The 19436-nt window shown below is 41.6% G+C and overlaps 1 protein-coding gene across 7 annotated transcripts; it reads left to right on the forward strand.

Annotated features, from left to right (window-relative positions):
• The first annotated feature begins 384 nt into the window (after positions 1-384).
• On the forward strand, positions 385-17511 carry TRIM6 (tripartite motif containing 6). 7 transcript variants are annotated; one of them, XR_011440288.1, is made up of 10 exons: positions 385-508; positions 4639-4716; positions 9085-9574; positions 10078-10173; positions 10860-11090; positions 13015-13053; positions 13628-13650; positions 15014-15114; positions 15403-15429; positions 15656-16679. XR_011440288.1 is itself a non-coding variant. In XM_070272203.1 (9 exons), exons 3-9 carry the CDS (start codon positions 9143-9145, stop codon positions 16216-16218), a joined length of 1473 nt encoding a protein of 490 aa, XP_070128304.1. In that variant the 5' UTR covers positions 385-508; positions 4639-4716; positions 9085-9142; the 3' UTR covers positions 16219-17511. The 7 variants fall into 7 exon arrangements, 4 of the variants coding, with proteins under 4 accessions (XP_070128304.1, NP_001192121.1, XP_070128305.1 ...); XM_070272203.1 differs by lacking the exon at positions 13015-13053 and having other exon boundaries at positions 15656-17511; XR_011440289.1 differs by lacking the exon at positions 4639-4716 and having other exon boundaries at positions 424-508.
• Positions 17512-19436: the final 1925 nt, after the last annotated feature.

Genomic DNA, 19436 nt, shown 5'->3' on the forward strand with positions numbered 1-19436 from the left:
ATGCTCTCAGCTACATAGGTTAAAATTACAGATATAATTGTAAATTTTATCTATAATTTCAGATTGACAATTTTTAATGATCTTTTTGCAAAATACGCCATTATGATGCCAAGTGGTTATCTTTACTCACTTGTATAACTTTAGATATTTTTCTTTATTTACACATTTTAATTAACATATTAATATAGAATACAGGTGTGTTATTAAACAGACGATATCAGAAAACTAAAGCGAAGACACTTTACAAAGCCAATTTCTGGCCTTCAAGTGGCCCCCGAGGCCTCAGAATTTGCTGTTCATCAGGTAAGCGGTACAGGTCCCAACTGCCTGACCCGGCACTGGCGACCACACCCCTGGAGCGCCGGACCTAAGCTGCACTGGACAAATTGGGCCTATCGGCCGTATCTCCTCCTCCCCTCGCCCCGCCTCTTTGCCCTGGAGTCTCTCGGCTTTGGTAGAGGCGGGGGCAGCTGCAATCCTCGGCTCTGATCCAGGCCGCCGCTTCCAGGTGAGTGAGCAAATCCATTTTCTGGCGGGCCACCGCTGTCGCGCACTAGTACTGAGGGTTTGACCCTCCCTACCAGTTGGAATGTGGGGTTCGCGAGTGGAGGAAGAGTGAGGGAGACCTCTGGAGTTTTGAGTTGACTCAAGTTTGGGAAGGGAGCACAGAAGGGGCACTTTTGGAGCTAGGAGTAGTTTGTGTAAAGGGCAATGGTAGTTAAACCCTGAATCTGGGAGCTAAAGGTTGTAGGGGAGGCAGTTCCGGAAGTTTTGTTGAGGAATCACGGCAAACCACGAGACTGGCCTGGATTCAGAGGTCAGTGACCCCCTCCCCCCAGCTGCAGCCTGTCCGCTCCAGGAAGTGAGCACCGTTTATCCTCCACCCCAGGAGGTCTGATTCCTCCCAGGGACGGTTGGGAGATGAGCCTTGTGCGGTCAGCCGGACCTGCTGCGTCTCTTCCAAGGCCGGGGCTGGCTGAGGAGCCCTGCCTTTTGGGAAGAGAGGGAGAGTTCGGAAAAAGATCAACGAGGGAGCGCCCGCTCTTCCTTGGAATCTGTTTAAAACTCCTTGGTTTCCTCTAGACGGCTTTGAGCACCCGATGCTGTCACATTTGGAGCTGCTCTGGCTTCTGGTTACTTCTCTGTGCCTGTCACAGGGAGAAGTCTGCCGTTCTATGAGTGAGCCACTTGTCACTTTTGGCAGAGGCGACAGGGCAAGAGATGAAGTCCCAACTCTTTCTCAGAGCTTATGGTATGGATTATTTTATCTTTATTTCTTTTTCATCCTCACCGCAAATGAGCTCAGTGAGATTAGGGACAATGCTTAATCAGTCAGTTCATCAAGACAGAAACGTGTGGTTAAGGGCAAGTAGCTGCCGCCAGCCTGCCTGTGTTCAAAGTCTGGCTGTGACCCTTGGAGGCTGTGTGACCCCGACTTGTACTTGACCTCTTTGAACTTCAGTTTCTTCTATCTATAAAATCGACAGAGTAATGTTTATATCCTAGAGTTTGGGTGAGGATTAAGTGACACAGAGGTTTAAACACATGGGAGAGTGCCTGACACATAGTAAATACTCAAAATTTTTAAATTGTTGTTATTGACAGACTCAATGCCTCGCTTAAAAAAATGCAGAATCAACACAATTTTTGAAAGAATAGAGTAAGGAATAAAATATGTTAATGCGCTGTGATAAAGGGGAATATGACTACTTCTGACGTCTAAACAAGTTAAAAATACAATAGTTTTAAAATTAGGAATTACAAATATAATATCACAACTTGAGAGAACAACCAAAAATGATAAGAATTTTATGATCTGTCCTAAAAAAAAATCCTCAGTTAATGGATTATCTAACACTCAGGGAGAAAAATATCTGTGCAGGACAATATTTTAATTAATTTGCGAAGTTATTAAATCATTAGTTTTGAATTCATGGGGTAGTGATTCTTTTTGAAGTGAAATTTGAAAAATACTTGAAGCTGATCATGTTCCAATTTGACTATTTATTGACTGCATCCTATTAGATAAACGATTCTAGACAATAAAGTAGAATATAACCCTACTCAAAGGCAAAAAATATTATTTCGAAAGCACAAGAAGCCCAACTCACTTATGAATGCACTTGCTACCTATTTAGATTTTTACTCCATTTTCACTAGAGCTCCCAGCTGGGGGGCAGTCCTGCCCATGTTTTCTCACATTCATTCTGATCCCCCAGCCTGGACCGGCCTTTAATATCCCCTGGCCAGTCGGTGACGTTTATTCTGAAAGCTGTTTGGATATTGTGTCGTGAGCTTCCATTCTAATACAGTCATATGCCTAAGACGGTCTAATTCTAATACCTGTAGATGCTACAGATCTAAATATCAGTCCATTCTCTGCCTCCCCTCCCCACACTTTCTAGCTATTTTGCACCCTAAATTGCGTCCTCTTGGGAAGAAAACTCCCTTATTGAAAGCAGTGCTTCTGAAGCCCTACTGTGCATACATATCAGTTGGAGATCTTGTTAAAGTGTAGATGCTGAACTTGTCCTGGTGAGAGCAAGACATTGTGCATAAAGAGCTCCATTGGATGCCCATGCTGCTAGTTAGAAGACCACATGACCCTCTTTATTCAGGCATTCGCTTCTGATTTAACTCTTCCCACCTGGCCATGAATTTGGCTTCTTTCATTTGCTAATTTTATCCACAAGGCTCTAGGACCTCAGGCTCTGGGAGCTGCACTCCACACAGCCAGACTGGCATCTCTTAGCCTATCCACACTGTTCTTGAGACATGGCCTCAGTCGGAGACTCAGTCGGCCTTCTATGTCTCCTCTGGGCTATGCTCAGCAGCAGCAGCCGATGGTCAAGGGCCTGCTGGTACCTGGGCAAGGGTTACTCAAACTCTTGCTAACTGTCTGTTCCCCTTCACAATTTCTTCCTTTCTCCAGGCTTATCTTTATACCCTTTGACAAGAGACATTAACTTTTACATAATGTTTTCTGTTCCAGAATCTTTCTCTGTCTTGAATATGTAAAGTAGTGCAGTAAATGGAAAAGAAATATAGAGATATAATGGGGCCACATAGATAATTTTAAATTTTCTAGTGGCTTCATTAAAAGTTAGAAGAAACAGATGAAATTGATTTTAATATATTTTATTTAACTCACTGCATCCAAAATATTGGAACGTGCAATCAATATAAAAAAACTATTAATGAGATATTTCAGATTATTTTTTCTTATTAAATCTTTGAAATCTGGTGTGTATTTTATACTTAAAACATCTTTTCTTTTTTCAAATTTTATTTATTTATTTATTTATTTATTTATTTATTTATGAGGAAGTTTGGCCCTGAGCTAACATCTGTTCCTAATCTTCCTCTTTTTGCTTGAGGAAGATTGTCACTGAGCTAATATCTGTGCCAGTCTTCTTCTATTTGATGTGGTATGCCTCCACAGTGTGGCTTGACTAGCAGTGCTAGGTCCACACCAGGGATCTGAACCCATGATTCCCAGGCTGTCAAAGTGAAGTGTGCACACTTAACCACTATACCACCATGCTGTCCCCTAACACATCTTATTTTCAACTAGCCAAATTTCGGGTGCTCAATAACCACATGTAGCTGCCATATTTGACAACACAGTTCTAATCTGTGCTTGGAAGAAGATCAGAAAGCCTTGACTTCGATTTTCCTCATTGCATTTCTTCTTTGTTTTGATTTTGTCAGCTCTAATGAGTTATAATTTATATCTGGTAAATCATCAATTTTAAGCATATAATTCTGAGTTTTGACATGTATACAGATGTGTAACCACCAGCACAATCATGATATATAAAGGGCATTTCTATCACCCCCAAAATTTCCTTGACCCTTTGTAATTCATCTTCTCACAGCCCAGGTCCTGGGATCCACTAATCAGCTTTCAAATAGGAATTTTCAAATTTCTATATTTCAAATAAACCAAGTGTAGCTTTGTCTTTTCTAGGATTTCACATAAATGGAATCATATAGTAACTTATCTTTTCTGTCTGGCTTCTTTCACTTTGCATAACGCTTTTGGGATTTATTTTGAGATTTATCTTGTGTGTTGTATGTATCAGTAGTTACATTTTATTATTTGGTAATGTGCTATTGTTTGGATATACCACGCTGTGCTTGTTCATTTGCCAGTTAATGGTTTTTATGGATTATTTCCAGTTTTTGACTATTAACAAAGGTTATCAATCATTGGTCCAATTTCTTAAAAAAAAAAGGCTCATCAGGGTGTCTATTTCTTCTGGTGTGAGTTTTGGTAAATTGTGCCTTTTAAGAATTGGTCCATTTCATCTAGGTTATCAAATTTATGGGCAGAGAGTTGTTCATAGTAGTCCTTTATTATACCTTTAATGTCCGTGGGATCTGTAGTGATGCTCCCCTTCCATTTCTGATATTAGTAATTTGAGTCCTTTCTCTTTTATTCTTAGTTAGCCTGACTAGAGGTTTATAGGTTTTATTGATCTTTTCAAATTCAATTATTTTTAACCTTAATAATTTCATAAAATAGCACATTTGTTTCCATTGTGATGCCCCAGTGCCAACATTAAGTTTATAAGCTCAGCAGTAAGTTATAATTTTAATTCCACTGTGAAGTTAATTGCTCATCTTTTGTGTTAGGTGCAGTGCTGGGCTCTGGGATACATGGAAAATCAGGAGAGACTGGGCCTCTGCCCTCAGAAGCCTAATTTCACACAGGTAATAGACACTCATAGTATAGTGTGCTAAGTGAGGTTATGTAGGTGTGTTAGGAGATGTTAGCAAATCAACTAAGTGCCCATTTCCCATAGGTGTGATTAATTTGGTTAAATGCCAGTGTCTCAGATGATAAGTAAATACTTTTGTAATACCAAGTAGTTGCTCAGTTTTCATTAATTGTTAACAATGTTATTCTGTACCCTTTATGGAGAAGAGGAATATATTCAAATCCTGGATCTACCACTTGGACCAATTACCTAACCTCTCTGGCCCTCAGTTTATACAATTATAAAATGGGGTAGAAGGGACACTCAGTATTGTTATAAAGAATTACTGAGTTGTTGCATGCAGAATAATTAGATTATTGCCCGGTACATAACAGACTTTCAAGAAATACTTAGTGTTAACATTGCTGTTACGGAACAGGGCAAAGCTGATGAATGTGTCCAGTACATGCAAAAGCACCAGAGTGCACTAGGTGGCAGCACTGAGGTCCCATTTTTCAGCTCTAAATCTCTAGCAATGCTCTATATTCGCCCTGTTCAGCTGTGCTGTGTCTCACAGAGCATTTTTTCTTAGTTTCGGACACTTTCTCACCCTTTCTTCTGAAAGGCCCTATTGTTCTGACAGGCATTTGATGTTTTTTATCCTATCAGGCCCTCAAGAGGGGAAAATTGGTGCAAATTACAGGACTTTGTGTTCTTAAATTATGCCCACACTGACGGTGTTGAACATCAGTGTACATCTGCCTTTACTGGAGGACAAGTCAAAGAAAAATTATGGAATTACACCTTCTCTCAGCTGCCCTGTGGCCTATCCTACATGTGAAGGTCATAACTCTGACCAGGGCTAGTGTGCCTTCAATTAGGCAGTGCATCTGTGAGCTGGCTCATGTTTAGTGGCCCCAATAAGACTCCAGCTAAGCAAGCAAAGCGAATGGCTTCCAATGAAAGTGATTCAATTTGTTGGAACAGTAAAAATAAATAAATAAATAATAGAAAATGTCTAAAAAAATTCTCAGTGTGATTTAAGACAACAGTAATATAATTTAACAACTGAAAACTTCCAAGAATAAGAATAAATGTGTTTTTCAATAAGGGCATCTATTTTAATTCAGCACAGAAAAAAGTAAAGTTAGAGTAAGTCCCAGCATCTCTAGTTGTCTAGTAAGAGAAGCTCCGAGCTTTCTTAACTGGCCCTTGAGCCAGGCACACGGAAACTACTGGGTCAGGTCCAGCTTTCTCACATTGTCCTTAAATGCCATCATATTAAATCTTGTTATGAATTGAGATAGTGGGTTTTTCTCATAGGTCTAAAAGAAGAAGATATGAAAAGGGGTGAGAAAGTGATTCATTCATTCTTAAAACTAATATTTATATAGAGCTCTCCATCTACCAGACCTCGGTCTATCCCCAGTAAAAATACTGAAGAGGCCCACTTCCTCATGGTGAGTGGGAAGAGCACTGAATATCGAAAGGAGTAACAGTGTAAGTGTAGTGATAACTAGTTTTTATTGAGAATATTTTACACATTGGCACGGATAATTATTGCAACTGCACCATGAGCGAGGAATTGATTTCAGTACACACAAAAGATTAGACCATATCTCAGATCGGGAATTACTGCAGTGTTCCAGAACGAGAGACTGGTAAATTCACGATTAAGAACTGGGTCTACATTACTCTAGAGCCACTGCCGTCTCTTCTGCCCCACACTGCCAGGGAAAAGGGGCAGCCTGAGTCCCTGGGATGTGCCGCCTAGAATGAAGCAGAATTAGACTGCAGAAGGAGCCTGCAGATAACTTAGGAGGAGCTGTAGGATATCTTTAAATGCGGAGAAGGAGGAGAATGCTGTGCTGAATCAGTACAGCCAAAAATGAGACAAGCACCAGTCAGGAACTGGATAGAAAGAAGCTGAGCCACTTTGTGATCTGAGTGCCTTGCAGGTGGCGTGGGTGACATGAAGAAAACATTCTCTCCCTTTAAGAACCAGATGGGCCACTGTATTAGGGTGGTTAACAACCTGAGATTTGGAATTGCATAAAACTAGATTAGAATCTTCACTTTGTCACTTATTTACTCTGAGACTTTTGATAATTAAATATCTTAAGAAATACACTTTTCATATTTGTAAAATAGGTGTTATTAAACTTACCTGATAGAATTACTGTGGGATTAGATTATATAATGCCTGTAAGAGATCAGCATTGCCTAGCACATGACTATCATAAAACGGCATCTATGATGATTTTCTGCCTTCCTTCCACTATTCCTTGAAACAAATACCTTCCTGCAGACATGTATGTTTGCATTAATAATCGTTGTCTTTGGCTATGTCTTCAAAAATGAATTTGTTTCCTATTGGGAGTCTAAATGGTACCTTGGAGAGTATTTATTTCATTCATCATTGTCTCCCCATACCAACTATAGCACTATGCTTAACTCTGAGATCCTCCCCCATAGCATGCCTTGTGTGAAAGCTGTGAGGTTGAGAGCACCCTGAATTAGAAGTCACAAGGTAGCCTCCCTCTCTTCTTTTGTCCCTCTTATACAATTTTGTTTATTGATGTATAGTTCACATACCATAAAATTCACCCTTTAAAGGTATAGAGTTTAATGTTTTTCTTGGTATAATCACAAAGCCATTCAGCCAGCATCACTATCTAATTCCAGCATATTTTCATCACCCCCAAAGGAAACCTCAAACGCATTAGCAATTTCTCCCCATTCTCTCTCCCACCAGCCCCCGGCAACTGCTGATCTACTTCCTGTATCTATAGATTTACCTACTCTGCACATTTCTATGAATGGAATTATATAGTGTGTGTTTTTGTGTGTCTGGCTTCATTCACTTAGCATAGTGTTTTCAAGGTTGGTGCGTGTTGTAGCATGTATTGATACTTCATTCCTCCCTTCCCCTCATTTTTATCCTTTTCTCCCATTAGTTATTCCAAAATACTTTCCCTAAATGCTGTAAGATCTCTTTGGTCCAGCCACCCCATCTGCCTACCTCTTCCTCAGGTCTTTTCTCTCTGGACTATCCTATCTCTAGAATATGTGTGGCCTCAACCACGCCACCTGTCTCCTCTCTCACTGACACAGGAGCCCCCTAAAGCTCCAGTCAAAGTTTATTAGGTAAAATTTTTTCATCAAATGGGAACTTTCCCATTTCCATATCCCAAAGCACTGAGTCTGTGCCTGACGTTTACTAGCCTTACCACTGACTATCTTTTGTTAAAGTTATGAGGTTGAGGACAGAGCTTTAAACAATGACCCTGGACATATTCAGTTATGCCAACTCTATGACTTAGGAGATGTGTGTTTTTCTAAAGTCACTTAGTGTCTTTATTTCTTTATTAAAGGACCCAAAATTCTTATTTATTCAGTTTTCCTTCAGGGATAAGGAAAGCAGGTGAATGTGACATCTAAATCACAATTGGTTTCATAAAAGTGTTAGTTGTGAAACTATTACCTTGCGTCATTGTGGTTGATGTTGTATCTTTGGGTTTTTCTGGGAAGGTGACCATGAGCGATGAAAGGGCTCTGTGTGGAGCAGAGCTGTTAGAAGGTGGAAGTTTCTTCACAATAAATGATGCCTCGGATCTTGGAGATTAGATACTGGAGAGCAACACCAGAGTGATGGCAAAGAGATGAACAAGCTCATGAGAAAGGTCTAATCATTTATAGAGGGCTGAGGAGGTTCTAGATTTTTATTCCTGAGGAGTTGAGGACCTGTGTGTTGGGTACTGTGCTAGATTCTGAGGGTATGGTAACAAAGAAAATGGGTCTCTGATCTCATGGAGCTTATATTCTAGTGGGAGGATTAAGACAATTAAATATACATATTAGGTGGTGATAAGAAAAGCAGGTAAGTATACGGAGAGTGATTGTATGGGTGGCCATGCTTTAGCTAGGCTCGACAGCAGACCCTTCTGATAAGGGAACATGCAAGGAGAGAGTTGAATGAAGTCAGAGAGTCATGCAGATATCAGGATGAAGGGTCTTCCTTGCAGCAGGAACAGCAAGTGCAAAAATACCAAGGCAGCAGTGTATTTTGGTGCTTTTAACATTGAGGCTGTGTTTTGGTGGGCTGGGAAAAGGTCAAATAGATGGTGGTGCAAATAGGCCACTCCTCTCCAGGGCCTCAGTTTGTCCCTGCATCTAATAGGAGTAAAAGGAAATCATAATCATTGTACTAATGCAAGTGCAAATTGATGTCTGCTATGAGCCGGGGTAAAGAATGTGTTTGAAGTTAGAATGAGCAGCCCTGTTACCTCAGGGGTCTCCCCTCTTTATTCAGGACAATCAGCCTCCCAGCTTTTTCCCTCATTTCTTACCCTGATCCTTTTTTGTTTGCCCGTCTACCCAGGATTCTGTAAGCAGAGAGCACCTTAGCAGTCAGGGCTGGGTGGGCAGGAGCCAGAAGAATGGCCACAATGACTTCAGCAGTACTGGTGGACATACGAGATGAGGTGACCTGCCCCATCTGCCTGGAGCTCCTGACAGAACCCGCGAGCATAGACTGTGGCCATAGCTTTTGCCAAGCCTGCATCACAAGGATCAGCAAGGAATCGATGATCAGCCAAGAAGGGGAGAGCAGCTGTCCTGTGTGCCAGAGCAGCTACCAGCCTGGGAATCTGCGGCCTAATCGGCACCTGGCCAACATAGCAGAGAGGGTCAGAGAGGTGGTGTTGGGCTCTGGGAAGCAGCTGAAGGTGAATCTTTGTGCACATCATGAAGAAAAACTCCAGCTCTTCTGTAAGGAGGATGGGAAGCTAATTTGCTGGCTCTGTGAGCGCTCTCAGGAGCACCGTGGTCACCACACGTTCCTCATGGAGGAGGTTGCCCAGGAGTACCAGGTAAAAGACCAGGATGGAGGGAAGGCAGGGAGGAGGAGACTTCCTCCCTTAGCAGGAGATTTCAACTTCATGCTCTAATCTAATTTCTTGGTAATCCTCCCATTTAGCTAGAGGAATGAACCTAGAAAATGCCTCCCTGGCCAAGAGTAGAGACTTCGTCCCTTTCTGGCTGCTCAAATCAGCTCTACATGGCCTTATGAGTAGAGGATGCCACTGGGGGCAAATAATGGGCTTGGTGGATTGGGTGTGGGGGATATGTTGGCAATGAGGGTAAAGGAGTTAAAGTGCTACATGACTAGGTTCTTTCCCTAAAGGAAAGAGAATCAGCCTGTTCCCATTGGTGTCAATTCTCCATATATTAAAGATACTTTGGCCTCTCAGTTTTTCATCCCAGGGTAGGACAGGCTTCTGAGGTCAGCATAATCTCTACCCTATTCATTCTACGTCTAGGCACTGAAATAATTTAACACTTTGCCTTGCTTGACTTGATGTGTTTCTTCCAGGAGAAGTTCCAAGAGTCTCTGAAGAAGCTGAGGCAAGAGCAGCAGGAAGCTGAGAAACTAAAAGCTGTTATTAGAGAGAAGAGGGTATCCTGGAAGGTAAGAGAGATTCTCCCTGAAGGTGTCCTGGGACAGGAATCAGGGCAGGGTATGGGAGCCAAGGGCAAAGGAGACCTGGTCCTCTCTGTTCCCTGATTTGGCCAGAAGAGCTTCCCTTTGCCTAGTCCTTCACTGCAACCCTTCCAGACAAGGGTATTGTTCTTGGTGTAGGATGAGGGACAAAGAAAGGGGAGTTAGAAAATGAACATATCAAAAGAGAATCCAGGTTTTTGAAGACAACCACTTAGGAGAGGAGCGACGACCATTGGCATCCCCTAATTCCTGATTCTGGACCTTATTCTGCAGTTCAAGATCTGAAACCTCCTAGAAAGACAGGTTAGGCCAGGCCAATCATTCCTACCTCAATACTCAAAACTGGAATGGGAGGCTGATGCAGAGGCATGAGAAGCCAAGAGGCTGCCTGGAATCTAAACCTCACCCAGGAATCATGATCTCTATCTAGGAAGACTAGATAAGGCAGCCTGGGGCTCGTGGTCTGGGAAGAACTGAAGGGAAAATAGACGAGGGAAAGAACAGGTTCTGTAGGACTTACTCCCCCATTTACTCCCCCTCTCTCATTGAGACCAGGCCGGAAAAGCAGTGCTGAGCCTGTCTCCCCCATCCCTTATAGAGGAGACCCTCAGCTCAACCAACTAGCAGCCTCTTTCTCTTCCATGTTCCTGAAGAATCAGATGGAACCCGAGAGACACAGGATTCAGTCACAGTTTAATCAATTGAGAAGCATCCTGGACAAAGAGGAGCAGCGGCAACTGAAAAAGCTGGAGGAGGAGGGGAGGAAGGGGCTGAGTATTATAGAAGAGGCTGAGGATGAGCTGGTCCACCAGAGCCAGTCGCTGAGAGAGCTCATTTCCGATCTTGAGCGTCGGTGTCAGGGGTCAACAATGGAACTGCTACAGGTGAGACTCTTGCAGGAGCCCCCAATCGGAGAGTCAAGGCAAAGAGAGACTAACGTTTTTTCCCTTCTGATATGGGGCTGATATCGTGATGGGGGCAAGAATAATTCTTTGACCGTGTAGTGCCTCTTCCTTATTAAACTGTGTGGAGGTCACAGGTAAAGCATGGGATAATTAAAAGTACAAATGCTAAGGGGATGTCTCATTTTTTATTTATTATTTATAAAGGGTGGTCCAAAAGTTCGTTTGGTACTTTGGAGAAGATTTATTGCATCCAATGATGCTCTATAGCAGCATTTCTCGATCTTAGCACTATTGACATTTTAGGCTGGAAAATTCTTTGGTCCAAGGGCCTCCCATGTACATTGTAGTCCGTCAGCAGCATTCCTGGCTTCTACCTAATAGATGCTAGTAGCACTCCCTAACCTATGACAACCAAAAACCCTCCAGACATTGCCAAATGTCATTGGAGGGAACATATCCCTTCTTCTCCTCTTGAGCATCACTGGCCGTTAGGCCTTTTGTCTCTGATGCCTTGTTGGGATTTGACAGGTACTTTTCACCTAGTTAGTCACAGGCAAACATACCAAGCTCAAGTTCTTAGAGATTCTTTATGTAATCACCAGCCCTTCTTTGCTTTCACTCCTCTCTGGGGCAAAAACATTTAAAATGTTGTAGTAGAAGTTTGAACAGACCTTTTGAGGCACAAAGAAGACTGGGCTCTGGTCTATGGAGTGTGTGTGTTTAGGTTTGGAGAGTGCAACGTGTCAAGTCTAGAGAGATTTGATGGAGGAGCTTGAACTGAGGTTGAAATCTGAGCAGTGGTTTTCTCTGTAGAGTGAGTAGTGTGACCATGAAGTTGAAGCAGGATGTACCTTATGACACCCTATAACTTTCAGGCTGTTTCTTATTTTCTGTTTACCTTCTTGCTTTCTTCTTCCTCTCCCTTTACCATTGGAATAATCACTTCTTTATTCTTGGGCCCTAGTGTTAGGGGCATGGTGTAGTTGCTTTCCACCTGTTGGAGCTTTTCCTCATTCACTGCTTCTGGTTTCACATCTTCATTTTGCTCTTCTTAACCTTGTTCCTCATCTTTGATTTGGATTACCCTAACCTTTTCTCCTTCCCTTTCTTCTTCTAGCCCCTCCACAGGCTCCTTGAACTGTAAAAAAATTGCTCCATAAGTACAAAAGGATCATCAATTTATATCACTAGTCCAGGCACCTGCCTAAACTCTCACACTTGTTAGTATGCTGCCCAAGGGACATTTTAACTTGAGTGTTATCTCAGAGCCAATTTTTCCGGAACTTGCCTATCATAGATATTCTTTCTTCTCTTTTCCATATCTGTATGACATTGTTGCCCATTAAGATTGGATAGCTGGATGCAAGCCCACAGCTTTCAAATTTCAAAATGTGAACCCTGAGAATAAAGCTAACATAAGAGAGAAATAGCCATGAAATAGCATCCTAATTTCATCTTTTGAGTTCCTCAGTACAGCTATGCCTTAAGATTGATATAATCTTGGATATTTGGTGTAAGTTGATACATCCACCAACTCTATCACTTTCAGTATTCAAGCCAGTTTGATTTGTGTTTCTGTCAAATGCATCCAAAAATAGTCCCAACACAGAGAAAATAGTCATTCCTGTATTATATCTATCGGACCATCAGCCTTTCCTCAGAGTCATTGAGGCATATAGAGCAGAAGTTAGGGAGATGAAATAGGAGGCCATAAGGCAGTTCTACTCAAATGAGGCAGGCAGTGGCAGTAATGGCAGTGAACAGCAAGTGGCTAAAAGAAGTCAAGGGTGTGAAATGGATGGGCTTGGACTAAGTTGAGACAGCAGGGTGAATATAAGGTAGTTTTTAGGACAGTACTTTGTCTAAATTTGGTGATGAATGGATGCTTGTTTCATTGAGGAAGGTGGAAGATAACAGAGGACACCTCATGGCTGCATGAAAGGTAAGTTTTCTTTTCAACTTCTTGAGTCAGTGGGGCCTGTAGCTCATTTGCTGGGGTATATATGAGAGCTCTCAGCAGAAGTACAGATTTGGGAATCATCAATGTGTGTGCATTAAAATCAAGAAAAATAGATGAAGTCAGTAAAGGTAGCTTAGAGGGTTGGAGGAGGTAAGGTTTGAGAAACAACCATATTTAAGGCCCTTGTATCCTCAGCATCAGAGAATGTAAGCAGCTCTAGGACAGGAATTATGACTTAATCATGTGAGATTCTCTGGGACCAGGCACAATGCCTAGCAAATAATAGATGATGTGCGTATATAACGTTATATATACATGCTTGACTGTAAAAACAAAGGTATTGTGAATGAATTAATCATCTCCCGACATCTCTAAATGATATCTTAGGGACAGTCTGCTCTGACTTCTTATCTCTACTTTATGGTCTCCATACTGGGGCCATCTTTATTCCCATCATATCACAGGGTGGTTGGGATGGGTTGAGGAACATGGATGAGGCTGTATTCGAGGACAAGGCCTATTACTCCTTGGTTTAACCTGTCTCTTTCCTCCCTAGGATGCGAGTGAAGTCACAGAAAGGTATGTGTAGGAGAATACAAAGTGATTTCCTTGGATTTACAAAAGATTCCTACACCCGTAGAGTTATCTTATGGTCAGTGGGGAAGGGAAAAAATGTCACGAGGCAGTGAAGATTTAGGACTGTGGTGTCTTGAGTTGCTCATCGTGAGAACTTTTGGGTGCCCTCAAATAGAAGGACTGGCTTGGTTTCTATGGCAGGAGAATTTGGGTGGTGGAAGGCCCCAAATTGCAGAATAAAATTAAGATTAAAGAGTTGCAGTATCATTGATGCCCCCAGTACTCCGTGATGGAACTCCTTTTCCACAAACCTCTGTACCTGCTTCCATCCCTGATTCCAGTAGTTTTTTGTCTGCCTCAAAATATGCAGGGATTTTCTTTGTCCTGTGTATTTTATCAGAAGGAAATTTCCCATCTGCGTCATTTGCTGATGTCCAAGAATCAGCTCCTGGGACATCTGCCTTAAATTTCCCTTTTTCTCTTGGCTTTGAAACAGTCCATGGCTTGCTACTTAATTCTCCTCAGACTTCCATTTTTCTCAATTCCAGTAAAAACATAGACCTGAGGTCTTGAGAAGAGTGGTTTCGGCCCTGGCACAAAACATGTTCTCTTCTGGATCACGTACTCTGGGATCTCATACAGCAAGGAAGCACCTAAAGTTGCCCACACACCTGGTACCTTCAAGCACATAACAGACACATGAAATGTGAAGCCTTTTGTCCCTTCTTAAGTCTTCACTCTCGGTTTGGAGGTGAGGACGTCTCCTTTCTCCAGCTAACGTAATATTCCCAGAGACAGTGAATCATAAGATGCTAGTCTGAAGGCCTTTCTCCCTAGGACTCTGGGAGACCCTAAATCCTAAATTCACAGACTCTTCAGAAAAGACATCTTCACTTGATAGTCTCAAAGGCCCAGCAACAGGGTCCTGATGATCTGCCTGTCGACACAGACAGCTCTAGCCCCTCCTGGGAGCCACTCTAAGATGGCACTGACGTTTTAAGTATTTTGTATCTTTTTAGAGGTAGCAAAGAATTTCCCAGCCATTATTTTATTTGAGTTTATACAATCTCTAGAAAGTAGAGGAAGAAGGGAAAATTATTGGATTTTACAAAAAATAACAAAACAAACAAACAAAAATGAGGCTTTGGGGGATTAAATCTTATCAAAATTTACACAGATGGTGAGAAGGTAGTGTTTAGTCCAGGTCTTCTGGCTCTAGTGTCAGGACTGTTTGCAGAATTGTGCTAGTTTTCTTCAGGAGAGTGTGTTGAAATTCATCAATGGGCTTGGGAGACGAAGGGGACAGAGGTGTTGGAGGAATCCAAGGTCAGCAGTATAGAAGATTCATAAGGTCTGTCATCTCTAGGAGTGAGTTCTGGACCCTGAAGAAGCCAGAAGCTCTCCCCACCAAGCTGAAGAGTGTGTTTCGGGCCCCAGATCTGAAAAAGATGCTGCGAGTGTTTAGAGGTGAGAGGATTCAGGGGACAGAGTTTGGATATAGGATTATTGTATGAGTAAGCAATAAGTAGAATAGAAGGTATAGTTGGTGTTTGGGAATAGTGGCAAAGAGAGAGATCAGAGGGGGTGGGACATAATGTGCTGAAGAAGGTGCAGTTCATATCTAAGGGGGAATGAAATGACCAGCTCATATCCTCGCAGAATTCCCTGCACACCACTTAGTGAGGTAAGGGGAGAGATATCAGACCTGAGACTGTTGGTTCTATGCATCCTGATTGACTCTTTCTATCAATGCAGAGCTGACAGATGTCCAAAGCTACTGGGGTAAGTAGAAACCATGGCTTCTTTGAGCTGACACATTCTTATCCTCTTTCACATGCTCCTCTCCAAACATACCCACACATAATCTCAGGTAGGGAGATGTTGATACCTACCCCCATCTCTCCAACACATAGTTCCAGTTCCTCCCACACTTCTGTTTATTCTCTTCTTAGTGTCATAAGACCCATGTACCCATTCTCATCTGCTGACATCGTACCTTTTTTCACAGTGGATGTGACTCTGAATCCACACACAGCTAATTTAAATCTCGTCCTATCCAAAAACCGGAGACAGGTGAGATTTGTGGGTGCTCAGCTGTCTGGGTCCCATCTGAAAGAGCATTATGACTGTGGTATCCTGGGCTCTCAACACTTCTCCTCAGGAAAACATTACTGGGAGGTAGATGTGGCCAAGAAGACTGACTGGATCCTGGGGGTGTGCAGTAATACAGAAGGACCTCCATTCTCTTTCAACCAGTTCATAAACAATCAGAACGTTTACTCCAGATATCAACCTCAAAGTGGATACTGGGTGATTGGGTTACATCATAAACATGAATATAGAGCCTATGAGGAATCTTCTGCTTCCCTGCTCCTCTCCATGATGGTGCCCCCTCGCCGCATTGGGATTTTCTTAGATTATGAGGCTGGCACCGTCTCCTTTTTTAATGTCACAAACCATGGCTTCCCCATCTACACCTTCTCTAAATATTACTTTCCTACTACCCTTTGTCCATATTTTAATCCTTGTAACTGTGTAGTCCCGATGACCCTGCGTCGCCCAAGCTCTTAAACGTTCTGTTCTCACCCACATCTGAGCAGTATCCTTTATTCTGAGACTTATCTGCACCTCCATCTCTCTCTTTTGCCCTTCTCTTTTTCTGCATTCTTACTTCTTTCCCTGTGAACATTTACTCAATGCTAGAATGCACCCAGTGGTGATGGTGAGCATCCTTGATGAATTAATTACATATCTTGAAATGAGTAGGGGATAGTTTTCAACATTTTACCATTAAACATGGTATTTGATAAAGATTTGTTTTGTTGATGCATGGGATCATTTTAGGAAGTTCTCCTCTATTAATTTGCTGTAAGTTTTTGTAGTGAATGGAAAACTGAATTTCAAGAGATATTGTCTCTGTAATTATTGAAATAATCGTGTCATTTTTCTTCTGTTATTGGAGTACATTCATTTGTTTTAATTTTTAAATCTAACACAAATTCTTGAAATAAATCACTAGTTTTCCCCAAATGCAATACTGGATTTGTTTTTGCTAATACACTGTTTAGGATTTGTTTTCATCTCTGTTTATGAAGGAAGTTGACTTGTAATTTTACATCATTGTAACATTGTTGTCAGGCTTTTATAAAATGCAATTAATGAGCAAAAAATCCTGTATTTTTGTATAAGTGTACATACAAGATTGAGTGCTAAATACTATTATACTGCTAATTTTGGTGACTTTAAATTCAAATTAAAGAAAGAGAGTGGAACTTCAGTTTTCACTACAGCCTTCATAGATCTTAAAAATTTAAGGGTAGTAATTGAAAAAGTAAAACAAAAAATCTTCCAAATGCATTGAAGTGAAAAAAGGTGAAATGAAGAAAATGATCAATAAAGACTTTTCTCCCAGAATGGGAGGAAAATGTTAAGAGGAAATAATTAATATAAAGCACTTTTAGGTAGAGAATGACTTTTTCCAGCTTCTTCACTCCCCTTTTTCTTTATTATACTCTAACATGAACAGCTAGTGAATGAGTGTCTATCACTGATAGAAAGGTGCTGTATGCTTTTGGAGCCAACTGTAAAAGATGTTATGAGGTGGATGTGAGGGTGGAAGTGAATATCAAGGAGTTGACTAGAGATGGCCATCTGGCATGGTAGCCAAGAGCCACCAGTGGCTATTGAGCATTTCAAATATGACTATTCTGAATTGAGATGTGCTGTAAGTGTAAAATGCACACCAGATTTTGAAGACTTAGTTCAAAAAATAATGTAAAATCTCTTATTAATAACTTTTATATTGTAGATTGCAATGATAACATTTTGAATATATTGGATTAAATAAAATATATATGAACTTCACCTGTTTTATTTCACTTTTTTACGTATATAGTAGAAAATTTAAAATTATATATGTGACTCACATTATATTTCTATTGGACAGCTCTTCTTGTAATGCAATTCCATCCCCAAGCGGGCCCTATTGTAAGGCAAGTATGTTCATCTCTACACAGACCCCTTACCCCTCTGAGGCATTTTTGTAGATGGTAATGGCAGAGAGAAGAGGATCTCAGCATATCTAGAAATTTACAACTTGGAAGATCACAGAAAGGGATCATGGTTAGATAATGACTCTGCCTAGTCCTGCCTTTAGCCCTCACTCTGTTTGACACTTGAAGTTTCTTCATGGTTTGAGGAAATACAGAAGTCTCCCCTTCCTTATCTGCAGTTTCACTTTGCGCAGTTTCAGTTACCCACGGTGAACTAAGGTCGGGAAATATTGAATGAAAAATTCCAGAAATAAGCAATTCATGAGCTTTAAATTGCATGCCTTTCTGAGTAGTGTGATGAACTCTTATGCTATCCTGCTCCATTCAGCCCAGGATGTCAGTCATCCCTTTGTCCAGGATAAGCATGCTGCATATGCTACCCACCCATTAAGCTCCTTAGGAAAAAACACAATATATGAAGGATTCCGTACTATCACCAGTTTCAGAAAGGCCTCCACTGAGGGTCTCAGGACATATCCCCCTGCGTATGAGGGAGAAGTACTGTACTAGTTTATCCTCAGGGCTCAGCTCTTGTATCTGGTGAGATGAAGTACAGGTTACAGTAAAAGCCCACCACTGATTTGCTCTAGGGTATGGTTTCATCTGGGAGATCAAATTTGTTGGAGAACAGAGGCCAAATGCACAATCCTCATCATGATCTGCACTTCAATTGGAAGAAATAGGAAAGGAGACATAGCAGGCAAACTGATGCCCATGGAGCTGGTGTAAGTTGGAGGACAGGAGATGATTGTAAAAGAATCTGAGTAATTGCCCCCTGCCCACTTATTTTCCCATGTAGTAAGTTCCAGGTAAAAGGAGTTAGCCTAGCTACTCTCTACCTGTGGAGGTATCCAGTGAATGACCTTGGTTAATAAGGAAAGCCAAAATATTTGCTGAGATTCTGTAGGTGAGATTTGTGGAAGATTGCACAATCCAAGATTTGGGGAGAACTATTAGAACCCTTGGAATGAGTTTGCACTCCTTGCTCCTGGGGTGGGGGGTCTGGGCACAAGGCTTCTGGCCTTTACATTTTTGGTGTGAGGCAGTAAGCTAAACAGCTATGAATAATGTGTAATGGATCAAATACTAAAGAGAAATTTCTCATTCATGTAAAAATCTAACATAAGCATAACCAATGGGTGAGTGACACTGTTCCATTTGGGATTCAGGACCAAGCTTTCTTCCATCTGTGGCTCTGCCATCCCCTGGGGCACTATTGTCATCAGCATCAAGCCAGCTGAAGGGAAAGGAAACTGGGGACACAATTTGCTTCGTAAAACCTTAGTTCATATGAGGGATTCATAATTTCTGCTCACTTTCTGTTGCTGAGAATAGCCATATGGCCACACGTAACTGCAGGAAGCTAGTAAAAATGTCTAGCCATATTCAGTTATGTATAATCATATTTCGAGGGAAGGAAAATGCAGATTTTGGTGGAGACCCAGTGGTCTGTGACACAGGACACTAAAAGGAGTGCCTGGAACCGTAAACAACAACTCTTCCTCATTACAGAAGCCCCAGGATCTCAGCGTTTTTTCTGTGGCTTGCTATGTTTATTTCATTCTACAGCCTAAAGTTCATAAAGAAAAGAGGGGAAGAGTAATGCTGTCACCAGAGTTCTAGGCAAGTGTTATAATTATCCTAACATTTCCCAACAAGTCTGTGCTTGCTAGAGCTGGCATTTGCATTTGATTCTAATTTAAAGGGAATTTTTTGACGGGGGATTTTTTTTAGCAT

Source organism: Equus caballus, chromosome 7 (assembly GCF_041296265.1).
Source record: "Equus caballus isolate H_3958 breed thoroughbred chromosome 7, TB-T2T, whole genome shotgun sequence".
In the NCBI taxonomy this organism is placed as follows: Eukaryota; Metazoa; Chordata; class Mammalia; order Perissodactyla; family Equidae; genus Equus; species Equus caballus.